This window comes from Manacus candei, unplaced genomic scaffold (assembly GCF_025592945.1).
Source record: "Manacus candei isolate 608988 ecotype Guabito, Panama unplaced genomic scaffold, ASM2559294v1 h1tg000063l, whole genome shotgun sequence".
In the NCBI taxonomy this organism is placed as follows: domain Eukaryota; kingdom Metazoa; phylum Chordata; class Aves; order Passeriformes; family Pipridae; genus Manacus; species Manacus candei.
Genome location: NW_026138111.1, coordinates 4,611,744 through 4,632,297, shown reverse-complemented (window position 1 = coordinate 4,632,297; position 20,554 = coordinate 4,611,744). Strand labels below are relative to the sequence as shown.

Sequence of the window (20,554 nt, the reverse complement as noted above, 5' to 3'; positions counted from 1 at the left end):
AAAAAAGAGAATGTCTGCTGTAAGTAAACACATCTACAAATTATTTATGTATTTCTACTCCATCCCAGAACACGATAGTTAGCTCCAGTTGGTTTAATAACAATGAAGGCCCCAAGTCTTTGAGAGCAAGTGATCTCCAACTGTGCATCATCCTGCTCTACTCCTCCTTGTGCAGTATTTATGAACAGGTGTGCTTTACTGGATCTGATCTATTTGTGTCACTGGTAGTCTGGCTGAAAGGAAACCGATCTTGTGCGTTAGTTTATTACTTTCTCAAGCAATCATTTGGGTAAAGTTTCAAGTTTTGGCTACTGTTACACACAACCGTACCATTTACAAACTATGTAATTAGTATATGCAGAAAATAGAAAATAAGTTGCAACTCAAAAACTACTTTTATTATTTTCTATTAACATCAATTGTTCATTCTCAACTCTACACCCCACCAAACTCACTCTAATTTTTAACCTTTCTGAGGTTTTTTTCTCCTCCCTTAACGAAATAGCAATCTATGCACAAACACGGGTACCAAGCTTTAAAAGCAGGCCACGTAAAGAGAAGGGGAAAAAAAAAAGCATGAAACAAGAAAACATGCAAATCTACTGTCACAATCAGAAATGTGGAGCATGTGATTAAATCAGTAACAAATCATCTAGTACAAAAATTCTACTTACTCCTAAGTAACTCATTTAAGGCCAAACACAAGAAGTACACAGACAAATTGGAATACAGCTTATTCCAGTAAAGCTTTCTATCCTGTGGTGCTGCTGAGATTTCCTTCTATGTTCATAACCAAGCAAAGACAGTTTTGACAATGACAATTTAAATTATGGCACCATTGCAAATGAAATCTCTGCTTTGCATTTAAGCTAAATATAAAGAACTGCTTGTAGGACTTGCTTGAGCTAAGGATTCATTCTTTGAAATTTAAAGAGAATGGAGAAATAATGTTGTATTTCTGCAAGTTTCAAGAGAAATGAATTTACCCTTCTGATGTTATTCTGCAACGAACATACATTTCCTTTAGTTAGGGATAGCTTGGGCTGGCATGTAATTTCAAACAATAACACACATATCCTATGGGACCGGGTTTCAAAGGACCCTTGTTTCTGGAAGGAAATCTCAGCACTGGACATGAAAGTAGAAACCAACGACAAAACATCTTCCTATTACAACATAGCACTTACTTGAAACAGGTCCTCTAATTATCCATAACGCGGGATTCGGGAGCGAATACATCCCTACATTCTTCTATGCTAAACACAAATATTTATATTCCTCTGCCATTGCCTTATCCTCTCTGAGTGCTCTTTTAACACCGAGATTGTCTGCTGGACCTACAGAATCTTTGGCAATGTTCCTTCTCCCAAAATATTGGAGAAAAAGCATTTAAAGCTTAGTTTTATATGTTTTCAAAGTTGTTTCTCAAACTCTCTTTTAGAAATGCTTCCACGCATTTGGCCTGACAGGGTTTACATTCTGCTCTACTCTCCTTATTTCACATAGAACTTTACCTTTGGACTGTATTTAATAACCTATTGTATTTGATAACCTCCTCTGCTCTGTTGTCATGTCATCCAGGATGAACTTTCCAGGTCTGAGCTTTCTCAAGGCTTTTGTTTCTGGTTTTGCTTTTGTTAAGTGGTGCAGTAATTGCTTTCAGGACAGAAACTGTTAGACGGACATATGATTGCACATTTGAGAATTAAGAATCTAGAATTAAGTAAATTCTATCACAAACCATTAGCCCTGGGTATGTGATAATTCTACTTCTTCACACTGACTGATGCCCTAAATCACAGACCTCAGTGATCCTTCCAGTATCTCAGACTATTCCAAAAAATCACACAAAATTCTGGTTCTAACTTTTCACTACAGTGAGCTCAACTAGCATTTTGCCAGTGACAAAAAGCACACAATAAAATTGAAAGAGGTTGTGCAAAAATTCTTATCAGGTGCAGTAGCAAACCTCAAAAGCACAGTCTGACCCTTGCATGTCACTGTTGTTAAAGCATCACTTCATGTTATGCTTTCCTCTGATGGTTCATCACCAAAACAAGAGGAAAGAAAACAAGAAACCCTGTCCTTTCCAACAACAATTACAAAAGTAGGGTAAAAGTCATGCCTAGAAGACTTAGTCTAACATTGCTATAGTAAAAATTAAAAATTATTCTGGTGATAAGAGAGAGAAAAAATATTAAAGCATATACACAGAGTACCACTTTAGATATACCCAAAAGACTGTCAGTGAAGCTAAATTCTAATAATGCTGTTAAAATACATTAATCACACGTACATTTTATTTGACATACAGAGCTAACTTTTATAGAAAGTGTATCTATTACTGTTTTTAAAGTGGACTTTATTCTTAGAAATGACCTACCAGGTGACTTCATAAAACTCAAATGATAACCCCAAAATTGAAATACTTGCATTCCAGTTCTCAGGTTACATATAAGACATAGTGTTAAACAAAAAAAGAGCTGGGATTAAATCATTCTGACATTTTTATCTCATAATTAAAATACTAAATTCATAGAATAGTTTAGGTTGGAAGGGACCTTTAAAGGCCATCTAGCTCAGCAGCCCTGCAATTAGCAGGGACATATTCAACTAGATCAGGTTGCCCAGAGCTCCTGACCTTGAATGCTTCCAGGGATGGGACATTCACAACTTCTCTGGGTAACCTGTTCCACCACCCTCACTGTAAAAAATTTCTTTCTTATATCTAGTCTGAATCTACCCTCTTTCAGTTTAAATCATCACCCCTTGTCATACCAAAACAGACTGAAAAAAATTCTGTCCCTATCTTTATTATATGCTCCCTTGAAAGGCCACATCTCCCCAGTGCCTTCTCTTCTCCAGGCTGAACAATTCAGGCTCTCTCAGTCTGCCTTCATAAGAGAGGTGGTCTAGCTCAATGATCATCTTCATGGCCCTCTGGACTCACTCCAACAGGTCCACGTCTCTTTTTTTCTGAGGACTCCAGAGCTGGATGCAGTACTTCAGGTGGGGTCGCACCAAAGTGGAGTAGAGGGGGAAAAGGGGAGAATCACCTCCCTCAACCGGCTGGCCATGCTGCCTTTGATGCAGCCCAGGGCACATTTGGCTTTCTTATCTGGTCAGCCTCTCATCCACCAGTACCTGCTCCCTGTCCCTCTCCCTGGTTTACTGCCCAAATCCCTTCATCCCCCAGTCTGTATTGATATTGAGGGTTGCGCCAACCAAGGTGCAGGACCGTTCACTTGCCTTTGTTGAACCTGATAACATTCCCATGATCCTACTCCTCCAACTTGGACAAGTCCCTCTGTATGGCATCCCATCCCTTAGGAGTGTCAACCACACCACTCAGCTCGGTGTCATCTGCAAATCTGCTGAGGGTGCACCTGATCCCATGGAATATGTCACTGATGAAGACATTGAATAGCACCGGTCTCAGTGCAGACCTGAGGGACACCACTCATCACTGATCTCTATCTGGACATTGAGTCACTGGCCACTACTTTCTGGGTGTGATCATTCAACCAGGAGTCCACCTCTCTCCAATTTATAGAAGGTTTTTGTGGGGCATCATGTCAAAGGTTTTAGAAAAGTTTAAATACATGACATCTGCAGCCTTCTGTTGTCTACTGATGTAATCACTCCATTGTAGAAAGCCATAAGATTGCTCAGGAAGGGCTTGCCCTGGGTGCACCCATGCTAGCTGTCCCAAATCACCTCACTGTCCTGCATGTGCCTTCACAGAGCTTCTAGGAGGGTCTGTTCCATGATCTGCCCAGGCACAGAGGTGAGTTTGACAGATTGGTAGTTCCCAGGGTCCTCCTTTCTACTCTTTTTAAAAATTGGTGCAATGTTTCCCTTTTTCCAGTTACCAGGGTCTGCCATGACTTTTCAAATATCATTGGAGAGTGGTTTGGCAATGACATCAGTCAATTCCCTCAGGACTAGAATATACCTCATCAGGTCCCATAGACTTATGTATCTTCAGGTTCCCCAGGTGGACAGAACACAAGCCTAGGCAATAGCACAGGTTTGAGGAAGAATGGCTGGAAAGCTGCCTGGCTGACAGCCAGCTGAACATGAGCCAGCAGTGTGCCCAGGCAGCCAAGAAGGTCAGTGGCATCCTGGCTTGTATCAGCAATAGTGTGGCCAGCAGCACCAGGCAAGCGATAGTCCCTCTGTACTCGGCACTGGTGAGGCTGCACCTGAAATCCCATGTTTAGTTCTGGGCCCCTCACAACAACAAAGTCGTTGAAGTGTTGGAGCAGGTCCAGAGAAGGCAACAGAGCTTGTTAAGGGTCTGGAGCACAAGTCTTATCAGGAGCAGCTGAGGGAGCTGGGAGTGTTGAGCCTGGAGAAAAGGAGGGTTGGGGGGGGGGAGGCGGGGACCTTATCGCTCTCTATAAGTACCTGACAGGAGGTTGTAGCCAGGTGGGCATCAGTCTCTTCTCCCAAGTAATAGGGCAAGAGGAAAAGGCCTCGAGTTGTACCATGGAAAGTTTAGATTGGATATGAGGAGAATTTTCTTCACCAAAAGGGTTGTCAAGCACTGGGACATGCTGTCCAGGGAAGCGGTTGAATCATCATCCTTGGACATATTTAAAAGAAATGCAGATGTCACGCTTGGGGACATGGTTTAATGGTGGAGTTGAACTCAATGATCTTAAAGATCTTTTTCAACTTATATGATTCTATGATTTTCTTGCAGTATGAGGCACTTTGCTCCTCCAGTCCCTGTCTTGCAGTCCATCCACTCAGGAAGTGTGGGAAGAGAGGTTGCCAGTGAAGACCAAGCCAGAAATTCTGTTGAGTACCTCAGTCTCCTCCTCATCTGGCAAGACCGGTTTGCCAGTCTTGTTCATAAGGGGGGGTTCACTTTCTTTGACTTTTCTGAGTAACATAGCTGTAGAAGCCCTTTTTTTGCATTTCTTGCCAAGTCCAGCCATGCTTTGGCCTTCCAGACCTCCACCTTACACAACACGGCAGTATTCCTATACTCTTCCCAGGATACCTGCCCCTGCTTCCACTGTCTAAGTTCTAGCCTGTAAGCTGCGATAATATCACAATTTTTTATCCAATTTTCTTTAGCTTTTCTTTCAAACACCTCATTTTTCCTTTTTCCTCCCATGTTTCCTACTGAATATTTAACTTTCCCACCAAGAAGTGCTAAGTACATGCACATTTTACAGTACCTTGCAATAGAAAATCCATTTGAGGCTGAATTTTCTCCACATAACACGATAAAAACTTTTTTTTTTAAGTTTCACATTGAGCCAATATATAGCACACAGCATGCTCAAGGGAACAAAGAGTTAGAAGTTAATTTGTTTAGAGCACAAGAGCTACAAAAACATATGAAAAGCCTGGCAGAAATCAGGAGCTTAAGAGCAGGTAAGTCCACAAAGATGTCACATAAAGAAAAAACTATTTGAATACACCTCTAAAAACCTTCTGTCCAAGAAACAGAAGCAAATGAGACTTGATACAAGATTGTTAGAAAACAGGTACAATATTCTGTTATAAAACAGCCTTAACATGATAAGAATCCGGACAAGATGTAAGCTCACACAACATCCAGTGCTCAATCCTTCCTGGCAACCAAGAAAGTTGCTGCCTGAGTGTCAGGCCTTAAGAGCTGCCACCAGCCCCATGTGGCTCCTGCTGTCAGAGAAGTTCAAAACCTGGAACCCATCTCAGAGCTTCAAAGAGACTGAAGAGTTCTCACTTACATCCACAGATGTCAGATCTTCACAAAGAGGAGGCAGAGAGAGAGAAGCAGACTGGAAAACAAAGCACTACTTTTCTAACTTCTGTCAGTTTTCTACATGAGGAATCTGTTCTCTTCAACCTGTCCCACCAGTACGTTTTCATTTCCTTCCTCATCTGAAAATTTTTTGCCTTCCTCCCCTTAATATGTGTCATTATTCCCATGGATTCACAAAATTAAAGGATGAATGTCAGCTAATGGAAAGAGATGCCAAAAATAACTTGTTTATTTGAGAGTTTTGTTTGGGGCTATTTATTTGTTTGCTTTGTTGTTTGCGGTTTTTTTAATACTCACAGCATCTATACTCACAATGTCATGGACACATCTTTTTTTTCCCAAATTAGACCTTGGCTATTAGACTGTTCAATTTTGGTTTTTAATAAAGGCAAATAGGAAAGAATGAAATTAGAGGAAAATAAGGAACAAATCTAAAGGTACCACACTTCTGCTCTGTAGGGTACAAATAGACTCCAACCACACAGTAAGTTTATTAACTTCTATTGCATAGAATGCAGCAGCATGGAAGTACAGATGAGAAAGTTTCACACTTGGAAACTGCTGTGTTGTAAAAACGCACTTGACTATGTATGCCTACCTCACAGTTTGCAATGCTTTAAACTGAGGTGTCAGAAAAAATTCATCCTCAACCAAGACATTAAGAATAGCAAGGAAATGTGCTTGTACTTATATTTGAAACTTGACCTCTATTGATTACCTAATTAATCATTAAACTATTTGTCAGTGGTTGAAGTATTACATTCTCCCTAGTTAAAGTATAATTTTAATTTATTGTTATTAGAGTAATTCCTTCCCTTGTAGATTTCCCAAGGAATTAGACATCCCAGTTATGAGCTGGAGAACATGCTCCCAAGCACAGGATTTCTACAAAAAAGTTTTAATAACACCTACAAATCATACACACACTTTCAATCAAAATAGCACTGCAAAAATATCTTCACTTCACTACAACTAATATTTTCTTAAAATTCCAGAAAAATTATTTTGAAAATGGGCAGTTGTAAAACATTCTAATTACAGACATGACCACTTGTTAAAAATGTGAGCACAGAACAAGTTGAAATTAGGCAGATCCAAAAACAGTATTTGTAAAATCCTGTCTACGAACTCTGTCCCAGACTGAAAGGATACTTTCTGAAGAAACAGCTTGAACCTCAATTGTTACTCTGTCTTTCAGTTGTCTTATTATTTGATATAATACTGTGACCAATGAGTATGAAAATCTGTACAAATCCCCCTAGATTTTAGACAAAAAGTAACTCAATTTGCTTGCACTAGCCAACTATCACTTCTGCTAAGGAGACAGTAGTTACTTTTCACAGAAACATTGTTTGGTTCGGATATCTTATTATGAAGGCATAATGTGGTAGGAAATTGCTTCAAATTGATACAATTAATTTAATTTTGGAAAAATTTCTTTTATCTAGTTTACTACAATACATTTAGATATACATTTCCTCTCTGAAGAAAAAAAAGTTTAAAGAAATTATTCTAACAGAAATCTTAGGGCAGTATCCTTTTACTGCAGTAGATTTAAAGATTCTTCATATTTCATAAATATTTCATGGGGCATTTTACAAAGAAAACATTAATTTACCAGCCTTTTAACCCCACGAGCAATTACTAGAGCTATTAACCACTACGCCTAAAATACATTAGGGCAAACAACCAAGTCTACAAGTATTTTTCTTGGAACTACAAGCTTATAATTCTACCCATTACAAATAAATAAAAAATATGTCAAGAAATATTAGAGGAGTTCAAAATTTCTCTGTATGTATTATTCATTTGTGATACAGCTGTTATTTCATTGAGATCACTGTAAATGGCTACACGAAGTGATGGCCTGCATGAACAACTCCACGACAGATGTGATAAACTAGATTTACATGTTTTATGTTCCTATAACATAAATTCCCTGGATATTTTAACTATACAAAGCTGGAAAATTCTTTCAAGAGCACAGATGCACAGAACTGCAGCTCCCCCAACAGCATGTTATAATACAGGCAGCACATACAGAAAATAGCTTTAATAGAGGGCTTGTTATTACTATGGCAACCACAGCAACTGGTTTTCAAAATGAATAATAGCTCTGTTAGGCACTTCATTAATTTATTTTTTTTTTTAAATCAAACACTGCCTTTAATCTTCTCAATGGAACAAAGCATTACTCTGAATGCATGTAGAAACAGGAAATAAAGTCCAATCCACTCTTGTAAAAAGAGGGGAAGATCCTTTTCAGAACCTTTGGTAGAAAAGAACAGAAAAGTACATCTTGTCTGTTATTTCACATCGAAAGTCAGAGAAGCATAAATAGATGAGGTTGGTGTTAGAAGGTAAAGAAAAGCAAGTGAACATAAGATTATAAACACTAAGGCAAAAGGAAGATTAATAAAACTGCTAAGAAAGACCTACAAGTGAAACCAACGATGGAAATGATGGTAAGTAATGGAGAATAACTATGCCAGCAGAAGATGTTAAGTGGCATTATAGTTTTTCACAGTTCTCCCAAAACATTCGATGTCTGTGCATCATAAACTGTAATGCCATTCAAACAGTCTCTAACAAACTTTCAAAGTAAAACTAAGGGAAAAGCTTTTAAACCCTATTCTGAATGTTTTTTAAAAAATTGTAGCTCTTACTGTTTTAATTATGAGTCTTTACTCCAGTGGTTGCACTGGGAACATCATTTCAGTTCAGCTATACCTTAGGTTCTATTATATCAAATTCCTGTAAAAGGCAAGCCCATAACCTCTAATCCATACAAGTTTCTGTCAGTTAACTGCAAACATGCAAACGTCTCCAGAGCAGTTGGTCATTATGGCTGAAATACAGTGATCATGCTTGAAAAGACACATAGAACTAATGTCACATCACATGAAGCAGCAGCAGGACACACATTCACTTTATACTATATATCAACAAACTGAAAGAAGAATAAGCACTAACATGATCAACTACAAGCAGTTCCAGGTTGCAAGGGGCAATAAAGTTCTAAATTATACAGGTGAACTAGGAGCATAGAGATAAATCACTGTGTAGCTCAGTGCAGATAAATTAATGAAGTTGGGAACAAAATTAAGTGTAATTCAATTAATGCATTTTGTAAAGTTACTGAAACTTTTCACCAGCATCAGTTTGGCAAGCAATTTTAAAGGACATAGCAGATTGTTGTTACAGAACACTGTATTTATGAGCCCTAAATTAAAGGTAATTACTTTGTTAAATCAGGTGTAATATAAAACTAGAATGCATGTGAGCACAAATAGGAAAATCCTACTTTTCAAGTTGCTGCAACAATACAGATGACCACTGTGATGAGAAGTTTTCTTTCTGAATTTAATTTCTAGAGAACCATCCTAGAATTCTTTTATTATAGTACACACAGGCAACTAGTTATTGTTAGAGATAATCTGAGATAACACCATTTTTAATTCCTGTAAAACTATGTAATTATTTTCTGCCATCAGATTAATCAAGAATTTGGCTATTCTTTACATGTTCTGTAAGACTTCACAGCAATCTACTAATTGCATAGCAAAGAACTATCTAAGAGAGCACAAGGCTCAGCAGCTACTGGTACTCTATGAAATCTCTTTTTTGAGATTTCGTTACAATAAGGAAAAGAAATAGATGAGGTTTAAAAAATGCAATGAAAAGTGCTGTTGAATGTGAACATAAGACACAGTAATATCAATAAATTTAAGATGGGAACACCTTACCATTTTCATGGGTGCTTTTACAGGGCCTTCTATTATTTTAATCAAAGTAGTATGCTAAAACTTCCATATGTTATTTTGTTCAACTTGTGAACATGACTACTCTACTTCATGACTAAGTAGAAAGGTGGCCTTAACAAGCAAAACAGCTTTACAACTTAAGAAATTAGTTGGTTTGACTCTAAAAAAAGTGATATACATGTTTTATGTTGCATAACAGTAGCATTACAACACTGTGAAGCTTTATTAAATCAGAAAAACACAGTACACCAAGCTCACTGTTGGTTGTTGCTTGTTTCTGACATCCAATTACATACTCATTAAACATGTAGTGTAAAAAAAACCAGAAAATTAGTTGATTTTAAGATAAAGAAGGAATTAAGGAAGTGCTTAATAGGTTAATTTTTAAATCGATCTTAAAACACCCATCATACAACTGCTATGCTGAGGCTGCAACTATGTGATAACTTATTTGTTTTTGTCATCTGATTTTATAAACATAGTCTGTTAACACGGTTTACACATGTAAACAGCTCCCCAAAATATTGTGCAAGACTACTTAAAAGCACAAGTTTAACAAATTTAATAGAATTGAACTTTAATTGGAAATCTGACAGACACAGAAGTACTGTTCCTCTAATATGTACAAAGTGCCTGTTGAAGGAAAGAAATTTCTTCCCAGAGACACTCTCCCTATGCTGCTTTGTTACGGTTCCATCCCCTCCTCTTAAAGCAACCAATTGTTCGCAAAAGATTCTGCAATCTCCCCTTCACTCAGTGACAGAAGCTCCACTGCAAGGAAGGACAAGGCATGAAATTAAGTAAGTCTATATCTTGACTGCAAGTCAAGCATAAGCACAGGCTGATTGCACAAAACAACTGCTGCAAATTGTTCCTTCTGAATAACCTGGCATGCAGTACCAGGAGTGGGAGGCTACACAGACACACAGACCCTGCAGCCCACTCTGCAGCTGTCTACTAAAACCAGCAATACTACCAACAGTCCTATCCTGCTTCCTGAATTTGCATTCAGTACACCTCAATGTGAGCTAATTGACAGGGGTCAGTCCTCAAGTCCCTCACCAACCAAAACTGCTTGTTACAACAGGCTCCTTCCACCAGCCCACATTTCTTGCAGTAACATGCTTCTACTTTTTTAGCAATTTTCATTCTATAACTTTAACTTTATGAGACTATCTCCCCATGCTTTGCATTATACTACTACTTGAAGGTAAATTGTTAGGGCCATTGAATACCTCTCTCTTGCAGCACAAAACATATACCTAGAAGTAACATTTCTATAGGAATAGGGTTTTTTTCATACAGCTAACTGCTCTTGAGATCCAATTCACATTATTCGTCCCCATTTATAACATAGGTAATAAGATAGCAATAGTAAAATAAGAAGTGCCAAATGGAAGTAAGGCATGTTATTTGCACATATTTATCATACAAACAACAAAACTGCCTGCAGGACAGAGAAGTGTCTTGGGAGGTCTTAAAGAAAGACTCAAAACAATTACTAGGGCAATTATAAATTATAAGCATGAGTTGATTAGTTCAGCTCTACAAAATACTAAAAATTAATTAAGGGCACTTTTGAGCCATGGAAATAGGTTCTTTATTCATAAATAAGAGTAAAATAACCTAAAAATTAATTATTTTATATTCTGAGAATTCTGAGGTGTTTTTTTCAATTCCTTTCCTAGTTCATGTTCTCAGATAATGCCTCGCTCTAATAACCATTTGTGTATGTAAGTACCTGCTGGATAAAACTGTACATTGAAACTTTGAGAATGACTCTGTCATTATATATTTATGTAATATTTCCCAGTGGATTCATATCCCAATTACAGTCTATACCTGGTATATTATTTGATGGGGTTGATAGAACCTACCTATTTCTACAAGTTCACAACACCCAATCTGTGGACTAAACCCAACTTCAAAATCTGTTGGTGGCTAAAATAATCTTCACTTTCAAATTTATACACATAGTCTCCCGTTTTGAGAGTTTTCTTGTGAAAGAACACATTCTTTCACAACTTTTAGTTGACATACAAGACTAATATTGTATTTTACACTGTCTTTATAGGATAATGATTATTCAAATGGGACTGAACGGATTTCAAGGTCATTTGTATTACTTTGAGTTCATGGTTAAAGCTGATTTCTTACGTTATAATAAGTGAAAAGTCTTGAGTTGAAAATGTGCATGACATGGCTACAGTTCCACAGATTAACTTTATTTTATATTGCTTTGAAAGGACTTGTCACATAATCTATTCCAACAATATACAAAACTATATCAAGGAAACGAAGACAAAAGAAATATTTTACTTCTCTTACTTTTAAGCAAAACAAATACTAATACTTGCAGAAATGAACAGAAATATTTGCAAAAATGTCTCCAAGTCTTACTAATTCAATTCATCATGACAAACAAAACCCAACTCTTTCTGGATCTAACACAACACAGACCCACGAACACCACAACATCACACACACACAAACAGAATAAGCCAGCTGCAACAGAATAGCTATCTGACCCCATATTATCCAGTACAAATTTTAGCTTGGAGCCTGTTGCCTAGTTCTACCTTAGTCCATTTTCAGTATTGCTCTGAAGAAAACCAGGAAAAATAAAAAACACTCCAACAAGAAATGAAAAAACCACCACACATAATGCACAACAGTTTCCCAGTCTACTGTTGTCATTATAAATCAAGAATTCTTCTTAAATACAGTCTTCATTGTAGCACAGAGCCAAACTAAGCATCTTCCAAAAATGCATACATTTAAAATGCATATACATATTTGCATGTATACATGCATAGACACTTTCCCTAATATATACCAATATTGTAGTCCAAGCACTACTATCATATATGATCTACTCCTAATAGCTTCATATTCAAGAGTTCGCATGCCATCAATAAAATTTATTTCTTTCACTAAGAAAAATCATTATATATATACATATATATATATATACATATATACACATATATATATATGCAGGCTACTGGATATATTCCAGATACAAAAGTAAAGTTATTTGCATCAAAAATATCAAAACCAGGTTTCAAATTCTACTCACACACCTTCAAATTCTGTACTGATTGCTTTGCACAGCAAAAGAAAGAACAAGCTTCCTAAAAACAGACCTAGAAAAGGCATTATTTAGTGATTTGTACAGGAAATAATACTGAGAGCTTACTAAATATTTTTCACATTTTAATATCAAGCAAATGTACTCAAATTTCATATCCTATATTTCAGTGTGAGATTTATAAAAGTTCAATAGGGAAAAAAAACAAACAAACCCAGTCTGTTTAAACAACTTGCCATCAGCAGGGTGATTGCACTCCTACTAAGAGTGAAAATTTTCTTGCAAAATTATTTTACTTTAATCCATAAATCTGATTTACCAGGAAAGCATTCCCAACTAATTAGACAGTACAAGCAAAATGGATATTTTTAAATTAAACTCTGCCTTCTGACTTTGTAACCTTACGTAACAAAGATTTTTACCATTATAACATTCTTAAAAACTATGAGTTTTCATCTTAGTCACTGTCACATAACTCATAACATCTGTTAGATCAAAGGGAGAAAAAGTGATATTTGATTATCATTTTTGAGTTTATGAAAAATATGTAATGTTTCAACACCTCACTTTATTCACAGTTGCATTTCATAAGAATGTCCTATAACTCACTGAAGTGCTAAGTCTCATCCAGTTCAGATTATTTCCACAGTTGTATTTTGCTAGCATCAGTCTCACAATAAGACACAGCACAAAAAGAAAAAAAAAAGCCACAACTTGGACTATATTACACTGGAGAAGTACCATGACAACTACCGAGCAGGAGACACCAATTCAAGACCTGCAAACATGCAATTTCTACTTCCTTCTGTAGTAGATATCCTGCAGATATCTTCCAGAATGGTCTACCTCAAAGACATTTTCTGTATTAATTATTTTGCCATAAACTTCTCCTTCTAATCACAAAGTTCTCCAAATGCAGTGCACTAATTCTACTTACTCCAGATTTTCACTTGGGATACAAAGCCATTTGATTCTGTGATACCCTCTCAGCACTTGTATTGACTATTCAGCAGCTAAAATCCAGTGCACAAAGGGAACAGTCAAGTTATCTGACAATACATTTGTTTTCACATTAGCATGTTGTCAGCACTCACAGATGAGACACAGAACTACTGTATCAGCCCGCAAACATGAAGAATGCTCACTGAGTAGAGAAGCAGCAATACTTACACGCCTCATCGTCTCTCACATTTCTATTTATTTCTAAGCATGAAGATCACTCTTTCACTCCATGCTGTTCCATTATCAGGTATTAACAATACACACAGCTAATTACACTTTGGGGTTTTTTCTCCAGAGATTAGTCTAGTAGGAAGAAATAATTTGAGAAAGAACAAGAAGCCATCGAACACCCTACATATTAGAAGGATGTACACAAATCACTTATTAAAGTGTGAATACTAGATGTTTTCAATTTTATTCTATCTTTCTTTTGCCAGATCAATTCTAAATGTTGAAAGGATTAGATCCTAACCAAACTGTCAGACAGACAACACATCAAACAGGAGAATTCTATAGCTTAAGAACAATTCAGATGTATTTCATAGCTCCTATAAGAAACACTCACCAAGATCTGTATTGGGGCCAGCAAGCAGCTGCTTAAATTTGTCCAATCGGGATGCTTCTCTTTCAGTTAATGCAGGAGTAACTGAGGTGTTGTAGTCTCCCATTCCACTCACCAAGGGAGGTGTGGACGTTTGTGGAAGTGACTGTGATCTCTGCATGGAAGAATTTTCACTTGCATTATCTGAGGGGAAAAAGAAGCAGCTAGCAGTTAGCCTCAGCTAGTAAGAAGGCTACTGATCACTTGAATTCTGTTTTTGAAAAATGCAAATTCAAGTACAGCATAAGTTTGGACTTCAAATTACTTTGATATAGCAGAAGTAGCATTCCTCTTTCAAGCAGCATTCCACAATTAAAACACATCAATGAGAGATCGTACTAACATCAAGGCTAATGGGTTTCTAAAATGTCTGTGTTACCAAAAGCTGCTCATATTCCTCTTGCCATTCTTTAAAAAAACAAACTGAGAAAAAAAACAAACTGAGAAATCACTGCAATTGGTTACTTTAAAGCTTATACATAAGCCACAGACCAGATCACAGAGTGAATTTCCCAGTCCACATGCATGATTTTCTCCAATTTTTTAATATATTTTATATGGTACTACTTTAATAAGAATTTTTCACATTAGCATTACTATTAATTGCATACATCTTGGTGCATCCAACCAATAAAATACATTCAGTAGTGGAAGTTCCTTCCAAAACTAAAGATTTATTAAGGCTGAAAACAAAGGAAGTTTAATTATTCTTGCCTCACACATGTACTTCTCACACACATACATTACGGTTTAGTATGGCATGCAGTCTCTCCCTCAGACAAATCAATGTTAATAAACAGTATTCTCCTGTGGTATTAAGAAAATGTTGGGAAGTGGCTATTGTTTTACAGGGTAAATATTATAGCTGTCTTCGTTTAACTTTCAACATCTTTTTCACTTTTTAATATACCTGATGCACTCGCTGTATGACCTTCACTGACTGATTTAACAAGCCTATTATCACCACATGCAGCTGAAGTCAGCTGTGCAAATTCCTCTTGTTTTTCTTCCTGTAGATGTTCTTCCTGAAATTTATGCTGTTCTTGTAGCTTGCTGTGATTCTGAATTACTTTGTGAGCTGTTTCCATGACCACTTCTGTATTTAAGTTTTCAGCAGCTATTGCTAACAGTTCATCATCATCATCCCCAAGATCCCAGGCATCACTTGTGTTACTTTCAAATTCTTGGAAGGTGCTGACTTTCTTCAGTTTCACTGGAGTTGTAGGAGGCTTTGAACCTGGTTTTACCAAGCTGTTCAAAAACAAATAAACAATATTTAGAAAACTAGTAATGAAACTATGGATAGGACTAAAAAGCAAAATACATACTTGATACTATATAGGTAGAAAATATTTATCTCCCTCCACTCATGTTACTGCTACATCCATCCATGATAAAACACAGCTGAAGAAGTCTGAGAACAAAGGCTGTAAAAACTGACTCCTCTTTGAATAGAAGCTGAACAAATCTTTCCTTCCCTTGTGCTAAGAAAACAAAAAAAAAAAAATAAGACCAACCCCCAAGTCAAATCAAATGAATACTACTAGAATAGTTTACAAAAGACACAGGACATATTGCACTGCTCTTGCTTCATAAATTTCTGTAGAGGTTTTATCCCTTTCAATGCAACCGCTGTATAACAGCACAGGAGCCATAATCAAGTCATGGTCTACTCCTAAGTCATCATAAGCAGTCATGCAATACAACCACTGTCATAAACAAATCAAGTCTCACCCTAAACTTATTAAATCTATCATTCCTCCCCATTCAGGCATGCCAGCGTGGATTTGTTTCAGAACTTTGCTCTTCCCACAGGCAAGATATCTCCTCTACTTACTAGTCTAAGTGGACCCTGATCAGCTCCTAATCTTTTGTCCCTCTATCAACGTGCAATGTGAGATATGAACCAATATCACTCCCTCGCCTGGCACTTGTTCTCACTGAAAATAATGCAGAGAAATTACATCTCCCTTCAGAATTCAGTGAATAAAGTATAAAATTCAGAAGGTTTCTTAGTCTGCTCTCAAAAAATAAAAAAGTTACTGCCAGTAGCTTTACTGCGCTTTCACGGAATGGGTCAGGTTGGAAGGGACCACAGTGGGTCATCTGGCCCAACCTCCCTGCTCAAGCAGGGTCATCCTGAACACATGGCATGGAACTGTGGCAATACCATTCTTGAGTATATTTCTGACCATCCCTGTCTTCCCACCTGAGCTAGTTTATTATTTTTTCTGGTACAATAAGGCAGGTAGAATTGCAACTCAGAAAAAGCTCTCACGGAGTCCTCATACAGTGTCAGAGAGTTTCTATTCCATGTTACAGGGAATATCTTCCCTAACAGGTGCTCTAACACTTACTCTTTTGCCCAACTTGTCATCACTGTCTAAAACAGCAAGGTCTTTCTCCAATTCTGCCATTTCAAGCAATAAGCTTCTAATTTTTGTTTCTCTTTATGAGTCTGTATTTTGAATTAATTAATCCCATTTCTTTTACTTCAGCCCTCAAAATCACACATTTCAACTTCCTTCAACTTTGTATTATCTGAAAATTAACCAGAATTTTTACTTCTTGCACCATTTTAAAACAGCTCTTAAAAAAAAGTCTAGTAGAAGCATAAGGTTCTTCCAAACGAATATTTGTCCTTATAACACTTTTCCTGTCCTTACCATAATTTCCCATGTATAGGGCATTTCAAATAAATACTAAAAGTTGGTAATCTGCATTAGTTAAGAGCTGAAGAGCTGATTTGCTGCTCCCAATGTGGTAAGCATCAGGAAGTCACAAAAGAGAAGTCAGAACAGGGAAGTCAAGAATATGACTAAAACTGAAAAAGTAAGATTAACAACAAACTTAATAGCCAACAGGGGAAAAAAAAAAAAGATATGACAAAATAACTGGAAATCCAAAATACCTGGAATATTTAAATAATAAATTAACTTACGTTCCATGCAATAATGGATCAAAAGGTGGATGCTGAGCTCCATACACATGTTGAATACTAAAGGAAAAGAAAGAAAGTTATCACGAAAGTAATAAATATTTGGAGGGTTTCTGTGTATTAAATAGTAAATAATAAACAGAACTGAAATGTTCCAACAGTTTTCCGTTTCAAAGAATTCCATATACCACCAAAAATAGTGAGGCTGCAATTGATGTGCATACTAAAATGTTACTTAAAAAAAAATCACAGATTTGCCAAATAGGAGCTCTTTGTGAGAGCTAAACTAACTTAATCTGTCTTATTTTTCTGACCAGGATTTAAAACAAGAAATAAGTTAAGTCTGCAATAAGAATCTACATTGCTTTAAAATTCTCTTCTCTGATTCATCATTTCTTCATTTGTCTCTTGCAAAAAAAATTAATTCTCAAAGAAATATCTGCAAAGATTTAATCTGCTGTGTACCCTTGTCACCCAAAATCCAAACAGACAATTTTTAACAACTACTAAAAGGATGACAAATTCAAAGAAAAATGCAAACGGTGCCATGTTAGAGAACAAAAGCCATAGAGGTATTAAAAAATGCTTTGAAACAAATAGGCTTCCAAAGATAGATTTATTCACTACAGCGTCTAACATTATAAAACAGCATGTTATTGTGTGAAAAACAAAACTCCCTACAAACTAAACGTTCATAATCTCCCAGTTATCAGCTATAAAATCATTTTTAACTAAAATACTCCACAGAAAATGCATCAAGATTTACATGTGGCAATTATTACTACAAAACTCTGATTGTAAGAGAAGCAAATCATATGCAACATTAGCATCTACCTAAACCTGTACCAAAAACCACATAAAAGAAGACAAACATGGTCTCCTGACAAATAAAGAACAATCTCCAGACCAGAAATATAAATAAGTCCAAACTGTAAACCTGAGATAGAACCAAGTCAAAAAAACTGTAGTCATAACAAACTTTAAGAAAGGCTTTGACTCACAGGACAGGGGCAGCATTAACACTAGTGAAATTAGCCCTGGCAGTGACTGAGACTGGTGTTTTATAAAAACTGTGATGATTTTTATGTGATTCCATGGGAAAAAAAAGTCAGTCCACCACCAGCCTTTGCACATGACTGTATTCCATACTCTTCACAGTCAAGTCTCTGTGCTTCTTGCTCTACCTTCACATGAGGCTCAAGTGTCACTGTCCACTTCCACACAGAATCTGCCTTTTCCTTACACTGCTCTATCAATACCCACAATGGAAATCTAAACAAATATAAAGCAACAACAATCCTCTCCATGCCATAAAAAAAAAACAAAAGAAAGAAAAATCAAAAGCACATTCTCCCCAGTGTCCTTGTTTTGCCACACGCCTACAGTTGCCTGCAAATTAACTGCAACTATTCATAAACACCGCGCAATGGAGAAGAGTCAAAAATGTTTTACCCTCAAGGGACTCAGCAAAGTTACAAAGTAAAAGGTTTAGAGGAACAGCAACGTTGGACTGAAAAAGTTAGTTTATAACTAGAGAAACAAAGCCACTTCCAGTCAGGGTCACTGAAAACATAGGAAGGTAAATGATGAGCAGGACAGCGTTGTTGAATTCAAGTAAATGGTACGAAGTGCAGAGAACCACAAATACACTTCATTCTCACAAAAAAGAACATAAAAAACTGTACTGTGAGAATAGTTTAGGGATAAGAGCAGAGAATGTTATCGCTTAACTATCATCTGAAATGCATTCCCAGTCTGATATAACGGTCAAGAGAGTTCAGAAGTCTTTAGGGGTGCATGCCCTGGAAAACTTTGAATGAGAGAATGTGCCTTTTAGTTCTTTGCAACGACACAACGACTGGTCTGCTGCTCACACTTCAGGAAGAAAGTCGAGAAACTGATGATATCTGGAAATATCCAGCAAAAACTAAAAGTTGTCTCTATGCCCATAAAATCCAGTTTCCTGCAAAGCATTTAAAAAACACCAAAACTTGTATCAAGTTTCAAAATATCCTGACTTGCACCGCTGCCGAAAGCCAAACACATTCTCCTACTCAAAATCTCCCGGCGAACCAACTCCCAGAATCACGCTGACTCTTTTAACCACGATGTCAGGCTAGGAGCGCACATTCAGAGAATTAGTTAGCAATTTCTGATATAAGCTATAACTAACCCTTACTGAGACCACCAGCATCTCCACCGGGCCCCCGGGGGTGCCCGCGCCGGGAGGCTCCGGGAGAGGAGCTCACAAGGCACCGCGTTCGAGCAGGGACCGACCGCACACGGTCCGTGCAGGGGGGACACACTGCGGGGTCCCGCTGAACTGGGTAGCAAGAACGCGGTGTTGTGGAGGCAGCGATGCCGGACTGCCGAGGCCGGGCAGCGCCGCCCCCCGCGGCCCGGCACCGCCGTCCCGGGCCCCGACCTTCCCGCGGCGCCGCTTACCTGCCCGGCACCTTCGCGCCGCTCCGCTTCCAGAACTGCTTCCTGCCCCCGTCGCTCGCCATGGCGGCGTCACCTCATCCCCGTCCGCGCCCGCGGCCCCGACCCGGCCCCGCTGCCTCAGGCTTCACTCCCCGCCATGGCCTTCCACGGGAGCGGCACTGAGCGCCGCCATCTTGGCACGCGAAAACAACGCTGCTCCTCATTCGCCCCCCGGAGCGGCCGGGAAGTTTAATCCAATCAGAAGTGAGATTGCTGCCGGGCGGGTCCGGCCGGGCCAATCGTAGCGAAGGAGCGCGGGGGGCGGGCGGTGGCGGCCCCGGCCCGGCCCCAGCTCCCGACTCGTACGTTTCCCCGCGCGGTTCCCGTGGTTCCAAAGCGTTCCCACGAGTCAGGTTTAACTTCGTGGCATTCTGAGTATGAATGTTTTTGGACTTTAATCCTTTTCGATTGAACCATACAGACTAATTCTTCAGCGTACTCCTTACAAAGAAATGCAAAACTCGCTACGTCCGTAGAAGGAAACTTTAATGGAAGACATCAGTTTATAACAAAATCCATCATATTTTTTTTCCACTTTACCTTTTACAATTATTTCCAATTATTGAGCCAGTTACTGGGTGGTGGCTTTAACCTTTCTCTGTTTTAAAGTTCTCCAATCATTGTACCCGCTTCATTTATGGCTTTGGGATGATACGAGGCTCAGAGGGTTTATTTGTCTGTAGATTTCTCAGCAATTCTGGTCCAAGGATACATCACTTCTGCCAACAAAATAGGTATGGGTTAATGTTTTTCTTTGGAGTATGGCTCCTGAGAAAACAGTGCTGAGTTACAGGGGTTTTCTGTTCTCTGTGGGATTTACTTTTGGGATTTTTACTTCTAAGAACTGAAAAAAATAAAATGTCTCATAGATCTTTCTAGATCACAGTCCACAGGTGAAAGCTGTAATTTC

At 38.0% G+C, this 20,554-nt stretch overlaps 1 protein-coding gene across 2 annotated transcripts in view; it reads right to left on the bottom strand.

Moving 5' to 3' along the window:
• The window catches only part of TBC1D22A (TBC1 domain family member 22A), a 164,384-nt gene extending 144,587 nt beyond the window's left edge, over positions 1-19,797 (bottom strand). The window contains exons 1-4 of one of the 2 annotated variants that reach the window (XM_051805182.1): positions 19,606-19,797; positions 17,164-17,220; positions 15,133-15,473; positions 14,187-14,366 (exon numbers count right to left, since the gene is read on the bottom strand). In XM_051805182.1, the coding sequence (XP_051661142.1) occupies positions 14,187-14,366; positions 15,133-15,473; positions 17,164-17,220; positions 19,606-19,667 (640 nt within the window). In that variant the 5' untranslated portion in view covers positions 19,668-19,797. Of the gene's footprint in view, positions 1-14,186; positions 14,367-15,132; positions 15,474-17,163; positions 17,221-19,333; positions 19,430-19,605 lie in introns of those variants that run through there. The other variant, XM_051805183.1, reaches the window with a different exon arrangement.
• Positions 19,798-20,554: the final 757 nt, after the last annotated feature.